This window comes from Pseudophryne corroboree, chromosome 1, assembly GCF_028390025.1.
Source record: "Pseudophryne corroboree isolate aPseCor3 chromosome 1, aPseCor3.hap2, whole genome shotgun sequence".
Classification (NCBI taxonomy): Eukaryota; Metazoa; Chordata; class Amphibia; order Anura; family Myobatrachidae; genus Pseudophryne; species Pseudophryne corroboree.
This window is the reverse complement of record NC_086444.1, coordinates 768,274,347-768,300,521: the sequence shown is the minus strand read 5'-3', so window position 1 is coordinate 768,300,521 and position 26,175 is coordinate 768,274,347. Positions and strand designations below refer to the sequence as shown.

At 44.3% G+C, this 26,175-nt stretch overlaps 1 protein-coding gene across 5 annotated transcripts in view; it reads right to left on the bottom strand.

Moving 5' to 3' along the window:
• Positions 1–26,175, bottom strand: part of PDLIM5 (PDZ and LIM domain 5) — a 386,619-nt gene that overhangs the window by 299,527 nt on the left and 60,917 nt on the right. For all 5 annotated transcript variants that reach the window (XM_063917416.1, XM_063917425.1, XM_063917436.1 and 2 more), the window contains exon 2: positions 22,975–23,120. In XM_063917416.1, coding sequence (XP_063773486.1) covers positions 22,975–23,073 — 99 coding nt within the window. In that variant the 5' untranslated portion in view covers positions 23,074–23,120. The remainder of the gene's footprint in view (positions 1–22,974; positions 23,121–26,175) is intronic.

Genomic DNA, 26,175 nt, shown 5'->3' with positions numbered 1-26,175 from the left:
AAATAACTCCTCCCCTTTATACGGCAAAACTTCCATATGCCGTTTTGAGTCCGCATCGCCTGACCACTGTCGCGTCCATAAACTTCTTCTGGCCGAAATGGACATAGCACTTACCCGTGATGCCAGTGTGCAGATATCCCTCTGTGCATCACGCATATAAAGAAATGCATCCTTTATTTGCTCTAAAGACAGTAAAACATTGTCCCTATCCAGGGTATCAATATTTTCAATCAGGGACTCTGACCAAGCTACTCCAGCACTGCACATCCAGGCTGTCGCTATAGCTGGTCGTAGTATAACACCTGTATGTGTGTATATACTTTTTTGGATATTTTCCATCCTCCTATCTGCTGGATCTTTAAGTGCGGCCGTCTCAGGAGAGGGTAACGCCACTTGTTTAGATAAGCGTGTGAGCGCCTTGTCCACCCTAGGAGGTGTTTCCCAGCGCGCCCTAACCTCTGACGGGAAAGGGTATAAAGCTAATAACTTCTTTGAAATTAGCATCTTTTTATCGGGGGCAACCCACGCTTCATCACATACATCATTTAGTTCTTCTGATTCAGGAAAAACTATAGGTAGTTTTTTCACACCCCACATAATACCCTGTTTAGTGGTACCTGTAGTATCAGCTAAATGTAACGCCTCCTTCATTGCCAAAATCATATAACGTGTGGCCCTACTGGAAAATACGGTTGATTCGTCACCGTCGCCACTGGAATCAGTGCCTGTGTCTGGGTCTGTGTCGACCGACTGAGGCAAAGGGCGTTTTACAGCCCCTGACGGTGTTTGAGGCGCCTGGACAGGCACTAACTGATTGTCCGGCCGTCTCATGTCGTCAAACGACTGCTTTAGCGTGTTGACACTATCCCCTAATTCCATAAATAAAGGCATCCATTCTGGTGTCGACCCCCTAGGAGGTGACATCCCCATATTTGGCAATTGCTCCGCCTCCACACCAATATCGTCCTCATACATGTCGACACACACGTACCGACACACAGCAGACACACAGGGAATGCTCTTAACGAAGACAGGACCCCACTAGCCCTTTGGGGAGACAGAGGGAGAGTTTGCCAGCACACACCAAAAGCGCTATATATGACAGGGATAGCCTTATAATAAGTGCTCCCTGTATAGCTGCTTTTATAATATAATTTTTGCCACTATTTTGCCCCCCCTCTCTTGTTTTACCCTGTTTCTGTAGTGCAGTGCAGGGGAGAGACCTGGGAGCCGTCCTGACCAGCGGAGCTGTGTATGGAAAATGGCGCTGTGTGCTGAGGAGATAGGCCCCGCCCCTTTTTCGGCGGCCTCGTCTCCCGCTCTTTAGTGTATTCTGGCAGGGGTTAAATATCTCCATATAGCCCCCGGAGGCTATATGTGAGGTATTTTTTAGCCAAATAGGTTTTCATTTGCCTCCCAGGGCGCTCCCCTCCCAGCGCCCTGCACCCTCAGTGACTGCCGTGTGAAGTGTGCTGAGAGGAAAATGGCGCACAGCTGCAGTGCTGTGCGCTACCTTTAGAAGACTGAGGAGTCTTCTGCCGCCGATTCTGGACCTCTTCATGTTTCAGCATCTGCAAGGGGGCCGGCGGCGAGGCTCCGGTGACCATCCAGGCTGTACCTGTGATCGTCCCTCTGGAGCTGATGTCCAGTAGCCAAGAAGCCAATCCATCCTGCACGCAGGTGAGTTCACTTCTTCTCCCCTAAGTCCCTCGTTGCAGTGATCCTGTTGCCAGCAGGACTCACTGTAAAATAAAAAACCTAAGCTAAACTTTCTCTAAGCAGCTCTTTAGGAGAGCCACCTAGATTGCACCCTTCTCAGCCGGGCACAAAAATCTAACTGAGGCTTGGAGGAGGGTCATAGGGGGAGGAGCCAGTGCACACCACCTGATCGGAAAGCTTTACTTTTTGTGCCCTGTCTCCTGCGGAGCCGCTATTCCCCATGGTCCTTTCAGGAACCCCAGCATCCACTAGGACGATAGAGAAAAACAAGATTGAGGGCCTGATCGCTCCTCTGCAAATTTGCAGAGGTTTGTGATCACATAGTCGCTGCCCAAACAGAGTTAATACCCACCTCATGCAAGTCTGCGTACAAAAAGCTCTGCGTACGCCTCTCAGCTGCAAATCCATTTGGAAAAAACATTACATGATGAGTGAGTCGCGGTCTCTGCGTAGCCCTGGACCTACTCCTACAGTGCGATAGCAACAGGCTGTTCGGGGCCAGAGCAGATGTCACACACTCTCCACAAAAATGTTTGGGAATGCCTAAATTTTTCCTAACACTCCCAGAAAACGGCCAGTTACGACCTTCAAACGTCCGCTTCCTGTCCATCAATTTGCCTACGACTAGCAATCAAAAAAAGATGCTGGATTCTTTCGCAGTTTGGCCTCCCGTGTGCGCATTATGATGCATGCGCAGTCAATTGATAATCCACCGCCTTGCAAAATCGCACAAGAGCGATCAGGTCGAATCGGTCCCTGAGTGTACACACTGAACGATTTTACGAACGATCAGCTCTGCTGGGAAGCTGCATGCATGGATGACTGACAACCTGCTTCAAACGACCACGGGCACACGCATCGTTTGTTTGCTGTGTACACACTAGAACAGTGGTTTCCAAACTTTTTTGAATCACGGCGCCCTAAAATATCAGAATTTTTTTCACGGCACCCCTAGTCCAAAAATGTATTATTGAGAAATTTAGAAAGAAATATTACATTAAGTAGATCGCGTTTATATGTCATCCTTAGGGTCAGTTGTGTGGTGAGGGACAAGATTTGCTTCTGTTTGGCCACATATTTTATGACTGGCAGCCACCAGCACTGGTTTTGCCTATTATATTGACAATGAATAATTTGAATTGGTCCTGGACCACCAACCCAGGGCACCACTGCAAGTGTCCCGAGGCACCCCAGGGAGCCACGGCACACAGTTTGGGAACCTCTGCACTAGAATGATTTTAACAATTCAATCGTTCACAACCGTCGTTATCACTCATATCTATGGGGGGGGGGGGGGGGGGTTGGGAGAATCTGCTAGTGGGCCTTAACTGTATGCACAAAATTAAAAAATAAAAATAATGGGCGAGATGTAATACAATTTTTAAAGCTGTATTAATTAACAAAGCATTGTTTTGCCTTCTACATGTGGTAAGATGTGTTCACATGCACCTATCCTGAAATCACAACTTAACAGACACATTTAGCGTACCTCAGAATCTGCTACTTAGCTACGCCAAGACGCTAATCCTTAATACTTAGTAAACCATAAGCAAACTAAGAAGCTAAATTAGGTGTATGAGGACACATCTGTATATGCCAGTTGCAGAGACTTTATTCCCCCCCGCTACACACACAGGAAAAAAAAAGGGGGGAGGGGGGATTCTAGCAGTAACACATTGTCTCGCAGTAATTTCTCAGTAAGAGCTGAAAACTGCATAATTATAATTCTTTACAAATGTATGCAAACCAGCTGTTACAAAGCATTGCCCACATGCAGGTCAAAATCTGGTTAAGTAGCTACTGGGAAAAGATCCCAAATAATGAAAGGAAAAGGGAAATGAATGATCAGTAGTGCCCTTCCTCTGCTGCATATAAAGATACTAAAGAATTCTAGGAAAGCCAATGTTAATAATTTCCTGCCAACATCGTGAACTTTTAAGCACTTCCCAAGACATCAAAGATAAGTGCATCATTTATAATTATTTAACAAGAGTAACTGCCCCACAGTACATTTTTACAGTCATATGAATTAATGACAGTAGGTCACAAATTTACACTGTGAAAAGAAATACAAGAGTAACAATAATTTCCTTTCCCGTTACCATCAGATACAATCTTCAGTAAAAGATGACGATTTTGTTTGTGGCATGAAATGCTCTATCAAACTTCACTGAGCGATTAAACATTATACCTCAAACTTGGCACTGAGTAGACCACTTACTTCCACCTCAGTAAAATACTGTTAAAACACAGACGCATAACTACAGTATGTGGTCTTCCACTGTTCTAGACTATGGGGTATATGCAATTAGCGGCGAATCGCGGCAATTTTTGGGGCCGTTTTTTAATTAGACACAATTCGACCGTGTAATTTCGGCAAGTGGGTGCCGAAATTGACCATATTCAATAAAAAACGGATTCGACAGTCCCGCTGACGAAAAACGGACGATTTGACGGATTTTGTTCCGATTTTAAAAAAACGGGAAAAAACGGGTAAAAACCCGGAAAAAAATTGCGTGGGGTCCCCTCTCCAAAGCATAACCAGCCTTGGAATCTTCAAGCTGGTCCTGGTTCTAAAAATCTGGGGGGAAAATGGACAGGGGATCCCCCGTATTTTTAAAACCAGCACCGGGCTCTGCGCCTGGTGCTGGTGCAAAAAATACGGGGGACAAAAAGAGTAGGGGTCCCCCGTATTTTTTACACCAGCATCGGGCTCCACTAGCTGGACAGATAATGCCACAGCCGGGGGTCACTTTTATACAGCGCCCTGCGGCCGTGGCATTAAATATCCAACTAGTCACCCCTGGCCGGGGTACCCTGGGGGAGTGGGGACCCCTTCACCTTGAGAGTAAAACTTTATTTCACACCTGCCGACACACACATACTTACCTATGTTGACCCGCCGACTGCCACGTCTCCTGATCAGACGATCCGGGGTACCTGTGAATAAAATTATACTCACCTCAATCCAGTGTCCAGATATAAATCCTCGTACTTGGCAAAAAAAATAAACGAACACCCGGACCAGCGTACTGAAAGGGGTCCCATGTTTACACATGGGACCCCTTGCCCCGAATGCTGGGACCCCACGTGACTCCTGTCACAGAGGTCCCTTCAGCCAATCAGGAAGCGCTACTTCGTTGCACTCACCTGATTGGCTGTATGCGCGTGTGAGCTCAGACAGCGCATCGCACAGCTCCCTCCATTACTTTCAATGGTGGGAACTTTGCAGTCAGTGGTGGGGTTACCCGCGGTCAGCCGCTGACCGCGGGTGACCCCACCGCTTACCGCAAAGTTCCCACCATTGAGTATAATGGAGAGGCTTTGCAATGCGCTGTCTGACAGCTCAGACGTGCAGCCAATCAGCAGAGTGCCAGGACGTTGCGCTCGCTGATTGGCTTAAGAGACCTTTCTGTGACAGCAGTCACGGGGGGGGATCTCTGCATTCGGGGAAAGGGGTCGCATGTGTAAACATGGGACCCCTTTCAGTCCGGCTTGGTCGGGTGTTCGTTTATTTTTTTTGCCAAGTACGAGGATTTATATCTGGACACTGGATTGAGGCGAGTATAATTTTATTCACAGGTACCCCGGATTGTCGGATCAGGAGACGTGGCAGTCGGCGGGTCAACATAGGTAAGTATGTGTGTGTCGGCAGGTGTGAAATAAAGTTTTACTCTCAAGGTGTGTGTCTCCTGTTTTTATTTGGGTATTTTTTTTTCAGTAGTACTACAGGTACCAGCGGACCCGTTTTTCTCCCGCATGCTGGTACTTGTGGTTCTCCAAGTACCAGCTTGCGGGGAGGATTGCTGGGACTTGTAGTACTACAGGAAAAAACAATATTCTTGTCATTTTCTCAAGGCTATCAGCCCCCCATCCGCAGCCCTTGGATGGGGGGGGACAGCCTCGGGCTTCACCCCTGGCCCTTGGGTGGCTGGGGGGGGGACCCCTTGATTGAAGGGGTCCCCACTCCCCCAGGGTACCCCGGCCAGGGGTGACTAGTTGGATATTTAATGCCATGGCCGCAGGGCGCTGTATAAAAGTGACACCCGGCTGTGGCATTATCTGTCCAGCTAGTGGAGCCCGATGCTGGTGTAAAAAATACGGGGGACCCCTACTCTTTTTGTCCCCCGTATTTTTTGCACCAGCACCAGGCGCAGAGCCCGGAGCTGGTTTTAAAAATACGGGGGATCCCCTGTCCATTTTCCCCCCGGATTTTTAGAACCAGGACCGGCTCGAAGAGCCCGAGGCTGGTTATGCTTTGGAGGGGGGACCCCACGCCATTTTTTTCCGGGATTTTACCATTCCATCTAAAAAAATAATAATTAAAAAAAATTATATTTTTAAAAATATATAAATAATACTTGTGCCTCCCAAATAGACAAACCAAGTACCTAATCCCTTCTAATATAAATAGATATGCTATTACCAATTAAAAAAAAACACCAAAAAAAACATGTTTTAATTTTTTTTTATTAGATTCACCCACCAAAGTGTGGCGGATTGAAAATTACGTATTTACTGTCTAAAAGCACTGTTGTCGAATTTCCAAACTTCAATTGAATATACTTTTGTCGAATTGCTGCATTTGTACCATTGCAGAAATGTCGAATTTGACAAATGTCGAATTTCAAAAAGTCGAATTTTGAAAGTCCGTTTTTTTGACAGAAAGTACTGAATTGCATTGTCAAATTATTATTTTTTGCAAAAAAGTCCAGTTTTTCAACAATTTCGCGAATTCGACCGCAATTGCATATACCCCTATATGTGCCAGTCACTTAAACACTAACATTAGTCAAAGTGATATGCTGTGTCCATAACCAGAAAATTGTGAGTTCTACTTCAAGACCATGTGGCCCTGTACAGTAACCATTCACAGGTGACAGAATTATGCTAATGTATAGTGGTGTGGGAAGGCTGCATATGTTATTTTCCCTCTGATAAATAGAAAACAGCAATCACAGGATCTATGGTTATGAACAAACAGATAAAGGTTCTTTTATGGATATTTAGGCTTAAATTACTACAAGTCCAACATATACTATATATTTTTCTTTGTACCCAAAAAAGTGACAATTGAAGAAATTAAATAAAATACAATACAATAGAGTCCAGTCTAATATGGATACTTTTACAGACAAATCTAACATTCTGCAGTGGTCAAATATTTGAATTATCGGCTAGAACTTCAGTTAAGAACAGAGGGGGGACCTGCCATTTTGCTATGTTAGAAGGATGAAAGTCTTCACATTATCTTTGATTCAAGGCTCTTAGATGTTGTAGCCAAGCTGAGCTGCGTTTCTTATCTGGGCCAAGCCAGCACACAAATGTACGCTTAACAGTTCTCTGTGCCAACATCTAATTTTCTAAAATGTAATGGTTCAGTGGCATTAAAATGCAATAAACAGTTTAAAAGATTTCCAAAACTGAACAGCCTCAGAGTTTCATACAGTAGCAAGAATGTTCAAACCCTGCATCTGCTTAAGTTGGTTGCTTTGCGAATCTATGTAAAGAACTATGAACTGAAAAATGTATTTTAAAGATGACCTGCTTAAAGAAAGTATGTGGCATACCAGTCATACCAACCAATTTATTGAACTAAAGTACATGCAGTAAAATGTTAATGTACCAAATTAGTTTTATTGCAAATTAAATGTTGAGAAGTTCTGTTTTCTTTAAAGACTTAAGAATTTTGTGTATAACAATCAGGATTCCGGGGATACAACCCCAAATTTGTATTCATTATGCAATACACTAAACCAGTGGTGACCAAACTGTGTGCCTGAGTACCCTGGGGTGCCCCAAGGCTCTTGCAGGGGTGTCTCAGGTTGGTGATCAAGGACCAAATCAAAGTGATAGGCAAAACCAGTGCTAGTGGATTCTAGGAGAAAGTCTAGGGTGCGGGATTCGAGAAATTTTGGGAACCCCTGCATTAAACCCATGATTTATCAATACCCTTACTGCTACCTCCTCAACAAGAACTATGCCCAAGAGACAGAAATTTAGGCCAATAAAAAATAAATAAACCAACATACGCTTTCTACAACTTAAACAGCATTAACACAATGTCAAAACATTCACAGCTTAAACTTTTTATTCAGTTTTATTGCACTACGTTGGCTAGTAGCCATATGGAAGATAGATAAGCACATAGAAAAAGAAAGAAGTGCATTTGTTGTTCTAATGATAAGTAGTGTGAACTATTAAGATTTAATACTGCAGGAGTATAGCTAATGTACCCTTTTACATTGCAATAAATAGTGAACATAAATGTAAATCAACTTATTATTGCTCAACATATTGAGCTTGACTTTAGAGGTTTTACAGTAAATGAAATGTATCATTTGTTACATTTGCTGTAAAATACTGTAAATAATATCCTGAATCAGAACAGTGAACACACATAGACAACGTGAAACGAAGTTACTACATCACTGTTCGGCTATTATTTCTGACCTAGGGCCTACTAGATTTCATCATTATGATTAAGCCCAGCATGGACTACATACTATAAGATAAAAAGGCTCAAAGAGTAATATACACCTTCTTATGATTTGTATACTCGCAACAGCTGCCTGGTGCCACTAACCGTTTTCTGCCCACAATTATCTTATGTAATACTGCTGGCAAGAAGGAGTACGGCATTCTCTCTTCCCAAAGACTTGGGGGCTGCTACAAGCAGTCATCTTTCCTGGGTCTTTGGTAGTTATCAGCCGGGGCCATAAGTGTAACAGAAGAGCCTGTGAAAAAAGTGTCTGCATGCAGCAGCCAAGAAGCTATGCTAAGGGCAAAGAGCACCTAAGTAAAAATCTTTACTACATGGTAGAGCAACTTTAATACATATAAGGGGTAATTCAAATAGCCGCAAAGTACTGTCAGAATACAGGAAATATAGGAAAATCTGTGCAGCTATAGATCTCGCAAGGATCCAATGCCACAATTTCAGGTCAAATTAGTAGTTTCATTAATGGCAGCAATGAAAATACATATCCATGTAGTAAAAAATAAAAAATAAAATAAAAAATAAAAAAAACATACAAATTCCGGAAACTTACAGTATTTAGCCAGAGCTTCCCACATTTCCACTCCGATTGCACCCTCACACAGTGTTTTGTTCCTGCTACCAGTTTCATGTTTGTATCTTTCCTGTTTCTACAGAGGGCTCCCACAAATTCCCTCTGCTTCCTACATTTATTGTGTCTGCATTTGGAAATTAAAGTCTCTTGGGAGATAGCTTTTGACAAACCCAAACAAAACCTATGACTCTTATTAATGAAAAAAAGGATTTTACAAATGCCTTTGCATAGAGCAAACACATACTTGGAAACGGTTTCTATTAAAAAGTGTTTTCTTTTCCCCTGGTGGAGTGGCTAATGGAAAATAAGTTTAAAAAAAAAAAAAAAAACTGTTAAGAGAAAACCATTGCTTTTTATACATGTAATGTTATCCAAGGCTGTATATTTATGCATAGTGCTTTTTCTTTCCCATTAAAAAGTAAATTCTACCCAACACGGTTCTGGTTGCAAGTTCATAAATTACACATTTGCAGTTGTGGGTCCATAACCATGAAGCACTAAATAGTCAAAGTCAGAGCACTTCATTTCTAGGTTCATTAATGGAAAACCCCTGATAGCAGCACATATTATTTCTCAACAGCAAAGTGCAATAATGTACCTTTCTACGGAACATTATCAGATCATATTATATACTGGGTGATTCATAAGTCACAGTACACCCTTTTGTTTCAAAAAATGTGCAGGAAATGGGAAAACTGAATACTCCAGTAAGGTACAGGTGAGGTGGGCTATCTTTTAGGGTATGTACCGAACATGGGCGCCATCTTGAAATTGGACATCTTAAATCTAAGTCAGTTTTTACAAATAGAAAGGGGGTCGTGTAACATGTCAAACATCATCAGAATTTTCTAAAAAGTGTATTGCTGCAAACAGATTTGAAAAGCAGTTATGGTTCAAAAGTTACAACACTTTTTTGTTGCAGGTAACTGAAGATGGCTTTGACAAAAGAGGAGAGAATTGAGGCCATTTTGATGGCTGGAGAACAAAGTTTCCGTGTCATAGCAGTAGCACTTCAGTATGACACGTCAGTAGCACTTTTTGGATGACCACTCCGTGACTTGTCAGCCACAGCCCAGCTTCTCGGAATTTGGAAATTAGGCACCTGACAGTGTTATGTGAAATTGGAGGTCTTTCTGGGTGCCGTCTGTTAAAATCTGCAGCTATGACACGGAAACTTTGTTCTCCAGACATCAAAATGACCTCAATTCTCTCCTCTTTTGTCAAAGCCATCTTCATTTACCTGCAAAAAAAAGAAAAAAAAAAGTATTGTAACTTTTCAACCATAACTACTATTTCAAATCAGTTTGCAACAATGAACTTTTCAGCAAATTTTGGTGTTGTCCGACATGTTACATGACCCCCTTTCCATTTTTTTTTTTTTTAACTTATATTCAAGATTGCCAATTTCAAGATGGCGCCCATGTTCGGTACATACCCTAAAAGATAGCCCACCTCACCCATACCTTACTGTAGTACTCAGTTTTACCATTTCCTGCACAGTTTTTGAAACAAAAGCGTGTAATGCGACTTTTGAATCACCCTGTATAACAGTTCGTTTGGCATCTTCATCTGTGGGTTTATTTAATGTACTCAGCATGTTATCAATAATCACAGTGCTGGCGGGTTGGGTATGGGTGACCGCTTACCGACGCCGGGATCCCAATCTTTAGATAGTCGGCGGGGGAAGCGAGCACAACGAAGCCCCTTGCGAGCTCACAGCACTCACAAAGCAGTAGGCTCGGTGGCTCGCTGCGTTCGCCACAGGTTCTATTCAGACTCTATGGGTGTCGTGGATACCCACAAGTGGGAATAGTCCCATGTTAGTCGGCATGCCGACTGTCGGGCACTGAATCGGATGGGGTTCTGGCGTCTGTATAATGACCGGCGGTCACACAACTACATCCCGTGCTGGCAATAGTAACGAAAGCATTGCCAGACATCACCAGACCAACTGGGTGTAATGAAAGGGTCCATTCCACTTAAGGAGGACAGTGCAAAGAGAATGCTGAAGACATCACAGAGAGGAAATGCCTACACTCTTTTTTAATATACAGTATACCTAATAAATTGGTCATGTTGTTAATTTATGTTTTTGAAAGATCAGAGTGCACCTCTTACGTTCATAACTCTCCTTTCTTCAAGTCATAAGAGTCAGACTCCAGAACAAACTAGTCCTATTATAAACAGTGCCATTACGGAGGTGGCACTACTGGCCTTGGAGTAAAAGTTCTCTTCCACTAAGACGGCAAGCGCTCCCAATAGGGAATGATGGTGGTATAGCTGCAATGTAGAGACCTCCCTTGCAGACACTGGCTCTGCACCAGGATAGCTCTCTGCAGTTCGCCAGTCTTAGTACAGCACTCCTCCATCTCTCCCCATCAGTGGCAACTCCCATTAAAGCCAAGGGGCCATTTTGACTGAGTCCTCTGTCCATCCTACCCTACCAACACCCCTCAGTGATGCAGCTGCTCTTCACGCGCTACCTCTGGCACAGGTTGGGCCTGCTCAAATGCACCTCGGCAACTGTCATAATGGTCTCCCTGCTCCCCGTATTATCCTGGTGTCTGCATGAGTGGGCATCCTCCCACTCAGGACAGTCGGCATACTTTATAGCGGAGGATGTACAGTATCCCTAGCAACTCGGGCGATGGGCGTTTATGTCCGTATTAGTGTAGCAATCCACTATAATACTCTAGTGTACATTCTGGAGAACAACATTTTAGACGTGATGTATCACTATAACTACTGTAACAATGCATCACGTCTAAAATTTTGCATTTCAACATTTAAATATTTTCTACTCACGGCTCAGCACCCTGCACCTAGTGTGAAGACTAGTACTCTATAGCTTCTAATGGCTACTTCTAAGGATAGATCATACATATACAACTATACATTTATTTAAAATCCTACCTCCCTTTATTTCCTAATAGATTTAATACTTAAGTCCTAGAGTAATAAGGAGTTACACTAAGTAATATTGTGTTTATACAGTTGCCATTCTATTTGCATGACCACTGCATTTTGCAAGAGCTTTGAAAATACCAAGATACTGAGCTTGCCATAACTGCAGTCCTCGATAAATTTGCCATCACTTCCAGAAGTGGCTGAGTCGCCAGGACTCTGTAGAGCTGGCTGGCATCTTCCATAGATGCATGAGGTCAAACGGTTACCAGGATATGGAACATAGCAGATGGCCATATCTGGTGATCTAGGGGGGAGATGTATTAAACCACAGAGATCAAGTGGAGAAGTTGTCCACAGCAACCAGTCCTTTATCTAGCACAGTCTGTAATAAAACAGCTAGGGGATTGGTAGTGAGGGCAACTTCTTTACTTGATCTCTCTACGGTCTGAACATCTCCTCCCTAGTCATTTGGCACCTAAAGCATTCATATCAATGCAACATGGCTGCTGCTGTGTTAAGAAACTGCTGTTATACAAGGTGTAGATTGGTTTAGCCTGAGCAAGGGAAAAAAATAAAAAAATCTACAGCGATAATGACAGCTCACTAACCTATATATCCGATCCTGCCCTGATTAAAGCCATGTTAAGCCAGGACTATAAATTACAGAAGTTTTGAGACAAGTGTCCAGCACTGACAGTGGCGACAGTTAAATGGGCCAGAAGTGACTTTTTGTGCATATACTCTAGATGCATTGCAAGGAAACCGATCCAATCTATCCAATACCTATTTTTTTTTTGTTTACCCGATCCAGACAAATCACACGTACTCACAGTCCTCTTGCCACTTCTAGACCCTACATTAAAATCTCATGTTTTATTAAAGTCTTGCGCAACATGGCCACACATGAACAATTACGTTTCACACCAGTACTATTCTATGCAACAGAGAGGGGCAGATCACTGGATAAGTAAATGAACGTTACACAACTCCGGGGATTATTTTTTTGATACTCTGCAGTGCCAAGACATCCTGCATCTCTGTGATAAGTGGGAATACAGGATGTCCCTTAGCGCTGAGTAAAGTCACTTACATACATTGACCTATTAGTGACTATGCCTCGGACATAAAGTAGTTTACTAAAATGAACAGGATGTATGTATTATAAAAGTATTATCATCCTAGGATTTTTATAAAGGATATTGATTTCCTTGTTCTCAAGTGAGTGATTACTTATCTTTTACACATAGGGGGTCATTCCGAGTTGATCGCTAGCTGCCGTTGTTAGCAGCGCAGCGATCAGGCTAAAAATTGGTATTCTGCGCACGCGCATCGTACGGGTACAAAGCCAGTTGTGGTTGTGCACAGGTTCAAGCGAAGTTTTCAGTCGCACTGACGGCCGCAAGAAGATTGACAGGAAGGGGGCGTTTCTGGGTGTCAACTGACCATTTTCAGGTAGTATTTGCAAAAACGCAGGTGTGTCTTAAAAAACGCAGGCGTGGCTGGGCGGGTGTATGATGTCAAATCCGGACATGAATAGGCTGAAATGATCGCAAGCGCTGAGTAGGTTCAGAGCTACTCAGAAACTGCACAAACTGTTTTTGCAGAGCTCGGCTGCACATGCGTTCGCACTTCTGCTAAGCTAAAATACACTCCACAGTGGGCGGCAGCATAGCGTTTGCACGGCTGCTAAAACTAGTTAGCGAGCGATCAACCTGGAATGACCCCCATAGTCTCCCCATTGACCATTCAGTGGGTTATACTTAATATACATTGCTCATTATAGCAGTACACAGCCCTTACTGAGAAAATGCTGAGATACATAAATAGTAAAATAGATAAACAAAAAGTAAACCATTTTATAAGGTCATGTATATGGTATCCAGCCTTTAGGTCAACAACACTTAGGTCGACAGTCTTTAGGTCGACCACTATTTGTCAACAGGCTTTAGGTCAACATGGTCAGTAGGTTGACGTGAGTTTTTTTTTTTTTTTTTAATTCAACTTTTTCATACTTTACGATCCACGTGGACTACGATTGGGAATAGTAACATGTGCCGAGCACAGCGGTAGTGGGGCGAGACACCTTGCCCTAAGCTTGCGAGCCATGCGAGGGGACACGGTGCACTAATTGTTGTTCCCGGTCACTTTTTGAAGAAAACAGCAAAAAAAAAAAATGTAAACTCATGTTGACCTTTTTCCATGTTGACCTGATGACCGTGTTGACCTACTTCAAGTGTCAACCAATAGTGGTCGAACTAGTTAGGGTCGACCCAATGAACCACACCCTATGTATACACTGGTGCTATAATCAGGCGATTAAGAGTGTTTTTAAACTCTAGAATCATATTTTAAACATACTTGTTATAAAAGAAATTAGAACTTAATACCAACAGATGAGACATCTGCTATAAAGGTTTATCAATATATATATATAGATTGATGAAGATTTTGAGCACTTTGAGGTCAATCCTATTCCCCCAAAGGGTGCAAGATGCCATTGCTGCAGTGTGTAAAGGCCAGCAACAGCACCCAAACTCGCAGCCCTTGTGGTTCCTCATAGAGTCCAACTCATAGGGGGCACTAAACATGAATAGTGCGAGTTGCCATTTAATTTCTACTTCAGCAACGGCACCCTAAGCCCAAATTCGCTCAGATTGTGGTATAGAAGATCTGCACTGTCCAAATAGACCGTCATTAGAGGAAGCTGCTGTCATTCACGATCTACTGGACGCGGGATTCCTCCGGAGAAGACTGCAAAAATGGAGTGAGCACCAGCAGTTGGGAGAACCATCCGGGATAATCCTAATGTGGCAGTGGTGAAACTACCATTTTTTTTTAAATTCAATATTTTTTATTTGAGTTTTCGATTTTGCATTAACAACTTACACAAAAAACAAACTTAAAACTACACACATACACAGAATGCACAAAATACACATAAGCAGCTGTACATTTATAAGGCACATGGTACATTGAACGGATAAAATATCCCATAGGTCGCACAGTCGCAGAGTGTCGGCGTCCGGGAATAACACAGCCCAAACATATCACTTCCAATATAAGCGTAAGCATAGCAGAGTAAGCACAGTATATCGAAATGCAACATAGCAAGGCCGGCCGCGAGAGTATCCACCCCCAAACATCCCAGAGTAAAAAAGGGAAGGGAAAGAAATACAAAACTAAACTTTATTTATCCTTGAAATATTTAGAGTCCATCCACCTGCCCCATATTAGAAACAATTTCCTCTCCACTTTCCTAGCCAGGAACACAAATTTTTCGTGTGCAATAGTTTCGTTGACCAGAGACACCCAAGCCTTAAGTGCTGGGGCCTCACCAGCCAGCCACAGCCGGGCTATGCAGACCCTAGCCAGGGCACACAAATTGATGACATAACGCCTGCTGGGCGGATCCAAAGCTTCCTCGTCCACAATCAGCAATGTACACAGCACAGGCGTACATATGGAAGAGGGAATACCTGTATCAATTATGGTACGTATAACAGCCTTCCAGAACAGAGACACGCCAGGGCACAACCACAGCAGATGCCAGAAGTCGGCACCCATGGCTCCACACTTAGGGCACCGTGAGCTATGAGACCCCCCAATATGTGCTAACCTCACCGGGGTCATATACACTCTATGCAGAATATATAGTTGTATTTGCTGGTATCTTACAGAGGAAGTGGAGATCCGATGGGATCCCATAGCAGTGTTCCATGCATCATCTGACAACAGACCCACATCTGACTCCCACCTACCCCGAAGAGAAGTTAAAGGGTCAGTATGATGCATCTGAAGAATGCGACCATATATCCTAGAAACTAGGTGTCTTGAGTCCAGCGTCCGCAACATTAATTTGACCGGGGAATCAACAAGGACCGGAGGGCCGCTCGGGAACTGGGCAGCCAAAGCGTGTATCAGCTGAAGGAACCGATAGAAGAACCCCGAGGGGACATTATGCACCTGTTGAAGTTGTTGGAATGAGTTAAGGGTCCCATCACTATATAATTGGCCTAAAGAATACACTCCCCAGTTACCCCAGACCTCCCGAACCTGAAGGCGACACAGTTCCGGCAACCCGTAAGCATTGCCCAGTGGGGTATCAGGATCAACACCCTGACCACGCATCACAGAGTGCACCAATTTCCAAATTAGGATGGATTGTTTAATCAGTGGCAGTGTGGACATTTTGACGCTACCGCAAAGGAGTAGCTGTAATGGGGAGCCCCCAGGGTAGTCATGGTGCAGCATCAGCTAATGCAAAGCCAGGGCATCAAGGTCGTTAACCCACTCCCAGACATGTGTCAGTTGCGCCGCATAGTAATAAAAACGGAAGTTGGGGAGGGCCAAACCCCCCATTTCCCGTGACCTGGTCAGGGTATCCAATCTCAAACGTGCTCGCTTAACAGCCCACACCAGGGAGGAAAGCAACCAATTTATTTGTGTAAAGATCTTCTGCGGAATATAAACGGGAGAGTGCTGCAAAACATATAGAAGTTTGGGCTGGAAAACCATTTTGACCATGTTAACCCTCCCCGTGACCGTTAAAGGTAGCTTTCCCCATGCTTTCACTCGGCTACGGAGATACGTTATTTGTGGAGTAATATTTAGGGAGGAAAATTTTTGAGGATCATTAGACACCCAAATGCCCAGATATTTGAAGGAGTCCACCCACCGCAGCGGGAGAGCTACCAACGGGGAGGCAGGAACTTCGCCCCGAAGTGGGATAATGAAAGATTTCTTCCAATTAATTAGGAGCCCAGAGTATCGCCCGAACCCAACAATAATTTCCAAAATCCTAGGCATAGACTCAGCATAGTGATCCACAAACAGCTAAACGTCATCGGCATATAAGGCCACCCTGTCCTCACGGGCACCCACCTTAAAGCCAGAGATCCCCCCATCCGCCCTCAAAAGGCATGCAAGGGGCTCAATGGCCATAGCAAACAGAGTAGGGGACAGTGGGCAGCCCTGTCGTGTACCTCTAGATAGGGGAAAGGAGTGAGATACGAAACCATTTACCGCCACCCTCTTGCCGAAAGAGAAGAATACATTAATCGAACATATTTAATAAAGTTTGGGCCTATACCAGATCTACGCATAACTTCCCACAGATATTCCCACTCCACAGAATCAAAAGCCTTAGCGGCATCCAACGAAACAATTATGGAGGAGGAGGGGTCCTTGCGCGGGATTTGTAGGTGAGTAAACAGGCGTCTAAGGTTAATGGAGGTCGATTTATTGGGCATAAATCCCGTCTGATCCGGGTGTATGATGTGAGAAATAACTGCATTCAGTCTGCCAGCCAGCACCTTTGCCAAAATTTTAATATCAGTGGGTAAGAGGGATATAGGGCGATAGGACTCAACTTTCCTAAGATCCTTGTCAGGTTTAGGGAGAACTACAATCACTGCTTCCGCCATAGACGGGGGGAGAGACTCCTGTGCAAAGAATTGGCCATACAGCTCGAGTAGACGAGGGACAAAGAAATCCAAGTGTTGCTTATAGACCTCAGAAGGTATGCCATCCAAACCCGAGGCTTTACCACCAGGGGAGGCCCTAACAGCGGCCATAATTTCATCGGATGAGATAGGTGCCTCCAAAAGGTCACAAGCCTCGCTGGATAAGGTGGGGAAACAAACACTGTCTAAGTAATCGTTCAGTTGCGACGAAGTACAATCCAGTTTGGATTCGTACAAGCGACTATAATAGGATACAAATTCAGCCGCCATTTGTGGAGTCTGAGTCAGGGAAGCACCATCAGAATTCACAATCTCAACCACAACACTAGTTGGTCTGTCACCCCGGGCCAGGGAGGCCAGGTACGTCCCCGGCCTATCGCCAGTAGCGTAAAAGGTATGGGAGGAGAAAAGGAGTCTATGCTGAGTCTTTTCCATTAGGTCATTTTTCCATTCCCTCTGAGCCGATAACCAGGCTAGTTTAGAACTATTCAAAGAATCTTGTAAGTACTGCAATTCTGCAGCGACACTCTGGGCCTCCAGCTCAACCTCCCGTCGCCTATAGAAGGACTTCAAATTAGACACCCGTTTAATCAAACTCCCCCGCAAAAAGGCCTTAAACGTGTCCCATAAATTAGAGATAGCCGTTTCGGCACTGTTCAGTATAAAGAATCCCCGCCATGCAGCCACCAGGTCCGAGCCGTCCCCCATGTGCACCAGCCAAAACGGATTAAATTCCCATACAGCTTGGCCCCTAGAGCAGTTTAAGTCCAAAGTAAAGGTCAAAGGGGAGTGATCTGATATAGCCCTAGTCTCATATTTGATATTACCAACCCGGGGAACCATGTCGCTCGAGAGGAGGGCCAGGTCAATCCTGGAGAACGAAGAATGAGAGAAACAGGAGTATTGTTTAAGAGACGGGTGTCTCAATCTCCAAGGATCGACCAGGCCCAACCCCGACACCACATTTGCGAAAGTGGAATTCCCAGGACACGCAGTAGATGGAGACATAGAGAGCCTATCCATCACCGCATCTAGCACATTATTGAAATCCCCAAGGCAAATAACAGATATCCCAGGGGATGAGGCCATGAACCCAGCAACCTTCTTAAGAACATCAGGAGAATAGGGAGGGGGCACATAAACAGCTAGGAGGAGGACAGGGACATAAAATAGTCTACATTTCAAAAACACATATCTCCCCCAGGGATCCGTTTGTATAGACTCCAGCACAAAGGGGACGGTCCGCCTAATAAGGATTGAAACTCCACGAGATGCAGAAGTGTGTATGGAATGGTACGCCCATCCCACCCAGGGTCTTTTCAAAGAGAGAGTCTTACTACCCACCAAGTGCGTTTCCATAAGGCAGACAATATCAGTGGCATAATGTTTAATCTGTCGGAGTACCAGGGACCTCTTAACTTTATCGTTGAGCCCTCTCACATTCCACGATAGCACTTTAAGCCCAGCCATAGGACGTCAAAAGTATAATAAGTGCAACACCCCGCGGCCAGCCAATTCCGCCGTGCATATATTCAGTTACCGGACACCATTGCTTAAATAGTACAGCAGCAAACCATATACATTCGCAACATACACTTCCACACAAAAAATAAATACAACCCAAAACCTTCCCCCACCCCCCTCCCTGTATACCACCCCCAACTTGCAGCATACTTGGATCCCAAAACTAAGTGCAAATACCTAAAAACAAAAACAGACAAAACTTCGTAGCACCATCAACTAGTGCAAACACACCCTAATCGGGGCCAAGAATATAATGACTCTCAGGAAAAAAAGGAGGTAGCCTCCAGCCACTACCCCCCCCCCCCCCCGAAAAAATGGAGGGGAAATCATATAGATCCACCCCCTAGGTCGGTCCAATACCCAAAATGAAACATACACGGATATCAGAGAACCAAACATATCAAGCCGAATACATGCCCCCCACCCCCACCCCCCACAGAACAAAAACACAGAAGCATAACAGAGAGATCAAAGCAGACAAGCAAATAGTCATATAACCTGTCTAAACCACAGGAGCAGAATAGCGGGGGATAAAGTGGACATTGACAACAATCAAACACTCCCGCATCCTATCGCCTTGCAGTAAACAGCTCATACAAACATAGCAAATAGAATAATCAACAAGGAAAACAAAAAAAACAGGAGGAATGTCCGCTTCCAAAGTTAAGCCGGAGATTCACGGATCTGCAAGGGCACGCCTCGCCGGGAATCGTCTGTCCAGCCACATCATGGCCTCACGGGGAGTCGTGAAAAACTTTGTGTCCCCATCAGCCACCACCCGCAGCCTAGATGGAAAGAGCATGGCATATGGCAGGTCAAGTTCACGGAGCCTCCTCTTGACAGGCAGGAACTGAGCCCTATCTTTTTGTACATCCACCGCGAAATCCGGAAATACCAATATAGACGACCCATTCCATTTTAAAGGGCCTTTGGTGCGAGCCAGCCTCAAAACTGTGTCCCGGTCACGAAAATGGAGGAACTTAGCAATAAAGGTGCGGGGTGGAGCCCCTGGAGGCAGCGGGCGCATCCGAACTCTATGAGCCCGTTCAACGGTGAAGTAAGGCGAAAATTCCTCAGATCCGAAGGCATCCCGGAGCCATTTTACGAGAAATTCTTCGGGAGCTGAGCCCTCCTCCTTCTCGGGCAGGCCAATGAAGCGGACATTATTGCGCCGCAGACGTCCCTCCATATCCGTCAGCTTTTTGCGCACATCTGTCATCTGAGATTCCAAAGCATCAGTGCGATGACCCAGTGGGCCGACAAAGTCTTCAACATTGGATATACGGGTCTCAGCCTCTCCCACTCTCTCCCTCACCCGCTGAAGGTCCTGATGAATAATGGAGAGATCAGACTGCACTTGCCCGATTTTATCAGCCAGATGCGCCTCGCTGGCAGTCACCGCATCCAATACTCTCTGCAATGCGGCATCCGGAGGGTCAGATGAGGCGGAACTATACGCAGGGGATGGGGGCGATGCCTCAGATCTCACAGTTTCTCCCCTCCACTGTTGAGGACCAGGGTCATGAACAAACTTATCCATCGCTCCCGCCGCCGCGCCAGTCTGGCGACCCTTCACCATTTTGGACAACACGGTGTCGCTCCCTCCAGCTGGCAGGATATATCAAAGCAAATACAGGCCGAGGGGGGTGCCCGCACCAACACAGGGCCAGAGTCTTCGCCCAATGCAGCAGGGAATGTCACCCCCAACCAAACCCGTGGGATGTAGAGGATCAGTCTCCCGGCACCAATCGCCAGGCACAGCAGGGAAGCCTGCGCCAGCGATGGGGAGGGCAGGGTCAGCGGGCCAAAGGACTGAAGCAGGGGGAGGGGGGAAAGAGTGTATGCAGCCCAATGACCACCCAGCCGGCACAGCTGAGGCCCCTTCCCGCAGCAGATGTTAATCCTTCCCACAGCAGTAAACCTGTACCCCGTATTCCCGGGTCCCAATATGAATGGGGACGTACAGCAGCAGGGGATCCGGAAAATGGCCGTTTATGCAGGCAGCTAGCAATAGTCAGGGTGTCCTAACAGTGCAGGAGGAAGGGGGAGAGGATGCATCCAGCCTTTATGACATTCAGCAGTGGCCCCCCAGCAGCAGCGCTCCCACGTCCCTCTGTAGCTACGGTGTGCCTCAGAAACTGTATGCAGGTCCCGGCCCCCGAGCACCGGAGGCCGCACGGAGCAATCAGGGATCACGTCAGCGGGTCCAGGGTACGAGCAGCAGGTCGGCAGCGGCGGGCGGTGCAGGACAAAGAAGGACTGCCGCACAAGGAGCCCCTCAGGCGGCCGCACGGGTACACCGAGCGGCCGCACGGGTATACGGAGCGGCTGACACTCACACCCGCCAGCGATGCTCCGGCCGGCTGCGGCGGGCGGCAGCGAAAAGCGGGGAGACGGACTTCCGGATTGACGGAGAGCTCGAGCCCGCGGCTTCACACGTGGGCCCAGCACACACCAGGGCACAGGTTCAACACAGCTCCAACATGCAGCAAACAGCAGCCACAGGTCCAAATCCTCTCCAGGGGGGGCTGCAAGCAATCAGCCAGCTATGGTTCCAATGTCAGACCCAGGGGGGGAGAGCAGGATAAAGCTTCAGGATATCAGGGCTGGAGAGCTGCACAGTGTAAGTGCTACTCCATGCCCGTCCAGGCCACGCCCCGTGAAACTACCTTTTAAAGAATTAAATTACTACGGTCTGGCCAGATGTAAAAAGTGACTTTCAAATTTCACACAAAATCCTTCTGTTCCTGCAAAGAAAGTGGCTACAAAGTATGAGCTGCAGCAGAAGGAATATTACAGATTGGTAATCCAGTTGTTTTACTGCCTGCTGAATAAAACTAAGAAGCCATTCTTTCACTTTGTTCCTTTATACATTGTTGGAATGATTATTCATTAGCTGCATGCTACCAATAAGGATGATAGACTTTTAATCTGACTCTGTATGTAGCTGGTATTGAATGGGTTTTAATAGAACAGCTTAATTTAAGAAGAAAGCTTAGTAACGATTCATTGAATCGTCTGTGAAAGCCGTGGAATACAATCCCCTTGAAAATGTGTTAAAACTCATAGTATCTTTTCTAAGATGGAATAGTTAGTGATTGATACATTGGGCCAAATATATGTTTGTAAATTTCATCATATTGTGGCAAGTAAAGAGTTACGTTTTGAGCTAACACTGTAGCAGCTTTTTAAGCGAGATAGTCTTTTCTCCATGTACTTTTAAAAGGTGTAACATATTAGTGTTGATCTGCGTTTTAAATAAAGATATATATATATATATATATATATATATATATATATATATAATTATTTTTTTTCTTTTATTCTAGTGCGCTGTGACATTTTTTCACTTTCTTTATCAGTTTGTTGGGCTGAGTATCCCTGAGGTCAGCAGCAGCAAAGGAATAAAAACATTTTTTTTGATTGGACTATCATGTAACTTTGCTAATGACTCTGTTCTGATTGTTTAAGTCATTAGATAAACCCCATATGGTCAAGAGGGTCAAAAGGTAGACAGTAGATAAGGTCAACATGACAATGACACAAAAAGGTCAACACTATTTTTTCTATTTTTTGGGTGTCATTTTGTATGTTTAACCATATCCAAGTACAATCAATGGAAACGTGTACTCTTGCGGGCTTGCTTCGCTCACCACACTTCAGGAAAGGTGGCTTGCTCCGCTGCGCTCGCCAAAGGTTACAATTTTGTATCATAGTCAAAGGAAAAGTTGGAAAAACATAACAAAACAAAAAAAAAAGTGTTGTGTTGGACATTGACATGTCAACCTTTCGTACCAGTCTACCTTTTACCTGTTGACCCATCAACTACCAACAAATACATTGGAACCCCAAACGTGATGGGGCCGTAAATGAAAAAAATCCGGGAGTGGGCTGTAACGCACATGCAGCAGACCGCTTTACTCACTCGCACCCACAAAATCATTGCAGGGAATAGGATTGACTCCTGTATAATTAGTGTTCAACGCCTCAACACATTCATGCTTCCCCATGTATGTGTTCAAACAGCATACATGGATCTCCATATGAAAAAAAAACAAAAAAAGTGGATGTACTTGGTCCACCCCTCAACACTAGAAGAAAAAATAGTGTGAAACTCTATTAATTTAAAAAAAAAAATCCCAGATTGGGTTGAAGAAAGATATCCTATCATGTAACTTTGCTAATGACTGACAGCAGTAGAAAGACAGCTTTCCATAAATAACTCTGAAGCAATGTGGTTCATGACGTACATGGCATCAAAACACACCACTGGCATCAGTTATGCTTACCCTTGAGATAGTCAGAGGCATGTTAAAGTCTTTGCCACCTTGAAGCCTGAAGCCCCATGGAGCAGGGCCAACCAGAGATACGCTGTAGTTGCTTGTCATGTTGATTAGTTTACAACTGGAAGATGCAACTCTCCAAAGTTATGAACCTGTAAAATAAAAAGTTAAAACAATGGTTACAAAAAGAAAACACAACAACACCATCCCATATTAAAGGATTTAAATCAAAAAGTCTTAACACTGCAATATAAAAGTAGCATTGTCTATATGGAAAAAGGTGCACAGACAGACTGTAAGGCTGTGGCACTTTAAATAACCCAGGCATTACAGTGAAACAAAATATATATAAGCATTGATCTTTTATGGTGTTTGTTTTTACATAAAAATACAGTCTAGAATGAACAAAGTTCCTTAATACCATTTAATACAAATATAGATGTCCGAGTATAACTAACCCGTCTAATCTTTTTTGTCACTCAGTTAAGTGCGTTAAACACCAACAAATCCAAAATGCCATACACATCATTTCCATAATTTTATACTCCCTAATCCGTAAGGGAAGAGCAAGATCTTTTGACAAAATCATTCCATGTTGTGGGCGATTTGGTTACAGATGAAGTGCCAGAGGCAAGCACCCCCATGTAAGCACATTTCTGAACAGAAAGGCACATATTAATGAATTTGAAGTAACAGACCAAATTAACTTTGGCTCAGGACAATACATTTATACCCTTTTCAGACAGAAAAGTCTGAAAATCCCGGCAATTACCCGGCATTTCAGTGCCGGGTCGTTTTGCCGGGATCTGCCTGACCCCCCCCTTTCACACAGACATGCAAATTACCGGGTCGAAATTGCAGATCAACACAGGTATTTTGTCTGTGTGAAAGGGTCAACCCGTGTCATAATTCCCGTGTCTCCGACCCTGGTAAATTCCTGGGTCGAAGCCCGGGAAATACAACACGCAGAGCCGGCAATAGGCATAAGCAAACTAGGCAATTGCCTAGGGCATTTGATATGCCTAGGGGCATCAGCAGCTTCTGCAGATTAAACGGATATGTGGCATGCCTATATTCTGCGTGTAGCATTTCTTATGCAGATACAGCCAGTCTCACACAATATATAGGCATGCTGCATATCATTTTAATCAGCAGAATCTGCTTGTGCATCCTATCCACATAGCAATGCAAATAAGATGCATTTTCATAAAGAAAAGGTGCCTGATGTTAGCATTGAGGCAAGATTTATGAGGACACATCTGCATCCAAGCAGATGCAGAGGTCACAGTGTTAGTGGCAGTGTGAGGGCTGTGTGCATGCGAGTGGGTTGGTTGTGCAGTAGTGTTCGGAATATGTGTAAGGAGCATTATGTGTGTCATGTAAAAATGCATTTATTAATGTGCAACATATGTGTAAGGGGCACTGTGTGTGTCATTATGTGTATAAGGGCATTAATAATGTGCGGCATATGTGTAACAGGGTACTACTGTATGTGTGTCATTATGTGTATAGGGGCACTAATAATGTGCAGCAAATGTGTAGGGGGCACTGTGTGTCATTATGTGTATAAGGGCATTAATAATGTGCAGCATATATGTAAGGGACATTATGTGTAAAAGGGCATTAATAAAGGTTGTCATAATGTGTAAGGCGCATTATGTTTATAAGGACATTCATAATATGTAAGAGGCATTACTGTGTGGAATTATGTGTATAAATGCATTACTAATGTGTGGCATTATGTGTATAAGGTGCTCTACTATGTGGCGTTGCGTATAGAAAGGGCACTACTGTGTCATCTAATATGAATAAAAAGCAATATGATGTGGTGTAAAGTGAATAAGGATCAATTCAGTGTGATGTAATGTGAATAAGGGGCTTTACTGTGAGGAGTAACGTTTATAAGGTAAAGTGATACTACTGTGGGATGTAATATGAATTATGGACACTATCGCATGATCAAATGTGAATGAAGTTGCAGTACTGTGTGGCGTAATTGGAATTGGGGTTACTACTGTGTGGCCATTCCCCTTGCCAGCAAAAACACACCCCTTTTTGGGCTGTGCGCCAAATGTGCGAACTATTCCTATTTAAAATATAGGGGGAACAAACACCAAAATAAGTACTGCTATGGGTGAGGGGTGACGGTGCTGGGAAAGAGGTGCAAGGTCAGATGCGGAACCAGTGGTGGTACTAGGGGGCACCAGCCAAAATCTTGCCTAGGGCATCATATTGGTTAGGGCCGGCTCTGACAACACGGGTTGACCCTTTCACACAGAAAAAGGACCCGCGTGTTTCATGAAATCACCGGGTGGAACTGCTTCACCCGGTAATTTAACTTTCTGTCTGAAAGGGGTATTAGGGGTCTATTCATGAAGCAGTGAAAAGTTTGGAGAAGTGAGCCAGTGGAGAAGTTGCTCAAGGCGAACAATCAGCATTGAAGTAACATTTATAATTTGCATACTATGAAATTATACACCGCAGTTAATTGGTTACCATGGGCAACTTCTCCACTCTTTTCACTGCTTCATGAATAGACCCCTTATAGTTTAGTTTATGCAAGAAAATTTTATTTTACCACCCATGCTTTACAGAATGTATTTATGTTTGGCATACATCTGCCATTTCTCTGTTACATAGGTGTCTTCGGACTACTGCATGTGAAATAGGTGGCAAGGATTAAGCTATTCAACTAGGTAAATATTTAGTGAGTTAGAGGTGTAATCTACTCTCTACAATAACGCTGATACTATAGTAAACAAGAAAGGGCAGGCTGGTTCATGGTTAACGAAATATTATCTCAATTTGGAATGTCTTATCTGCAGACCTGTTTTCAATAAAGTTTCCAAAACGAAAATATCAGATGCTAATATTGCTGTTGTTCAATGATTCAATGCTTCTTCCTGTAGTTACTATCAGGAGCTCTGCAAAAATGAATAAGGCGGAAACACATGGGGAAGTTTAAGAATTATTTCTGAACAATCTGTAAGATTTTGACTATAGTCAAAACCTTAAGGAAAATTAGTGCATATCTCAAGGTGTTAGGCAGCTTCCGATACCGATTCGATCCTGATGCGCGCTCCCATGGGGTCGGTATCGTAAGGCTAGATAGACTGTGCAGGCTAATCAATCTTGATTATCTAGTTAAAAGTATAGTCAAAAATCTGAACTTCGTCAAATCTAAAGTACAGATAGTCAGAATCTGTA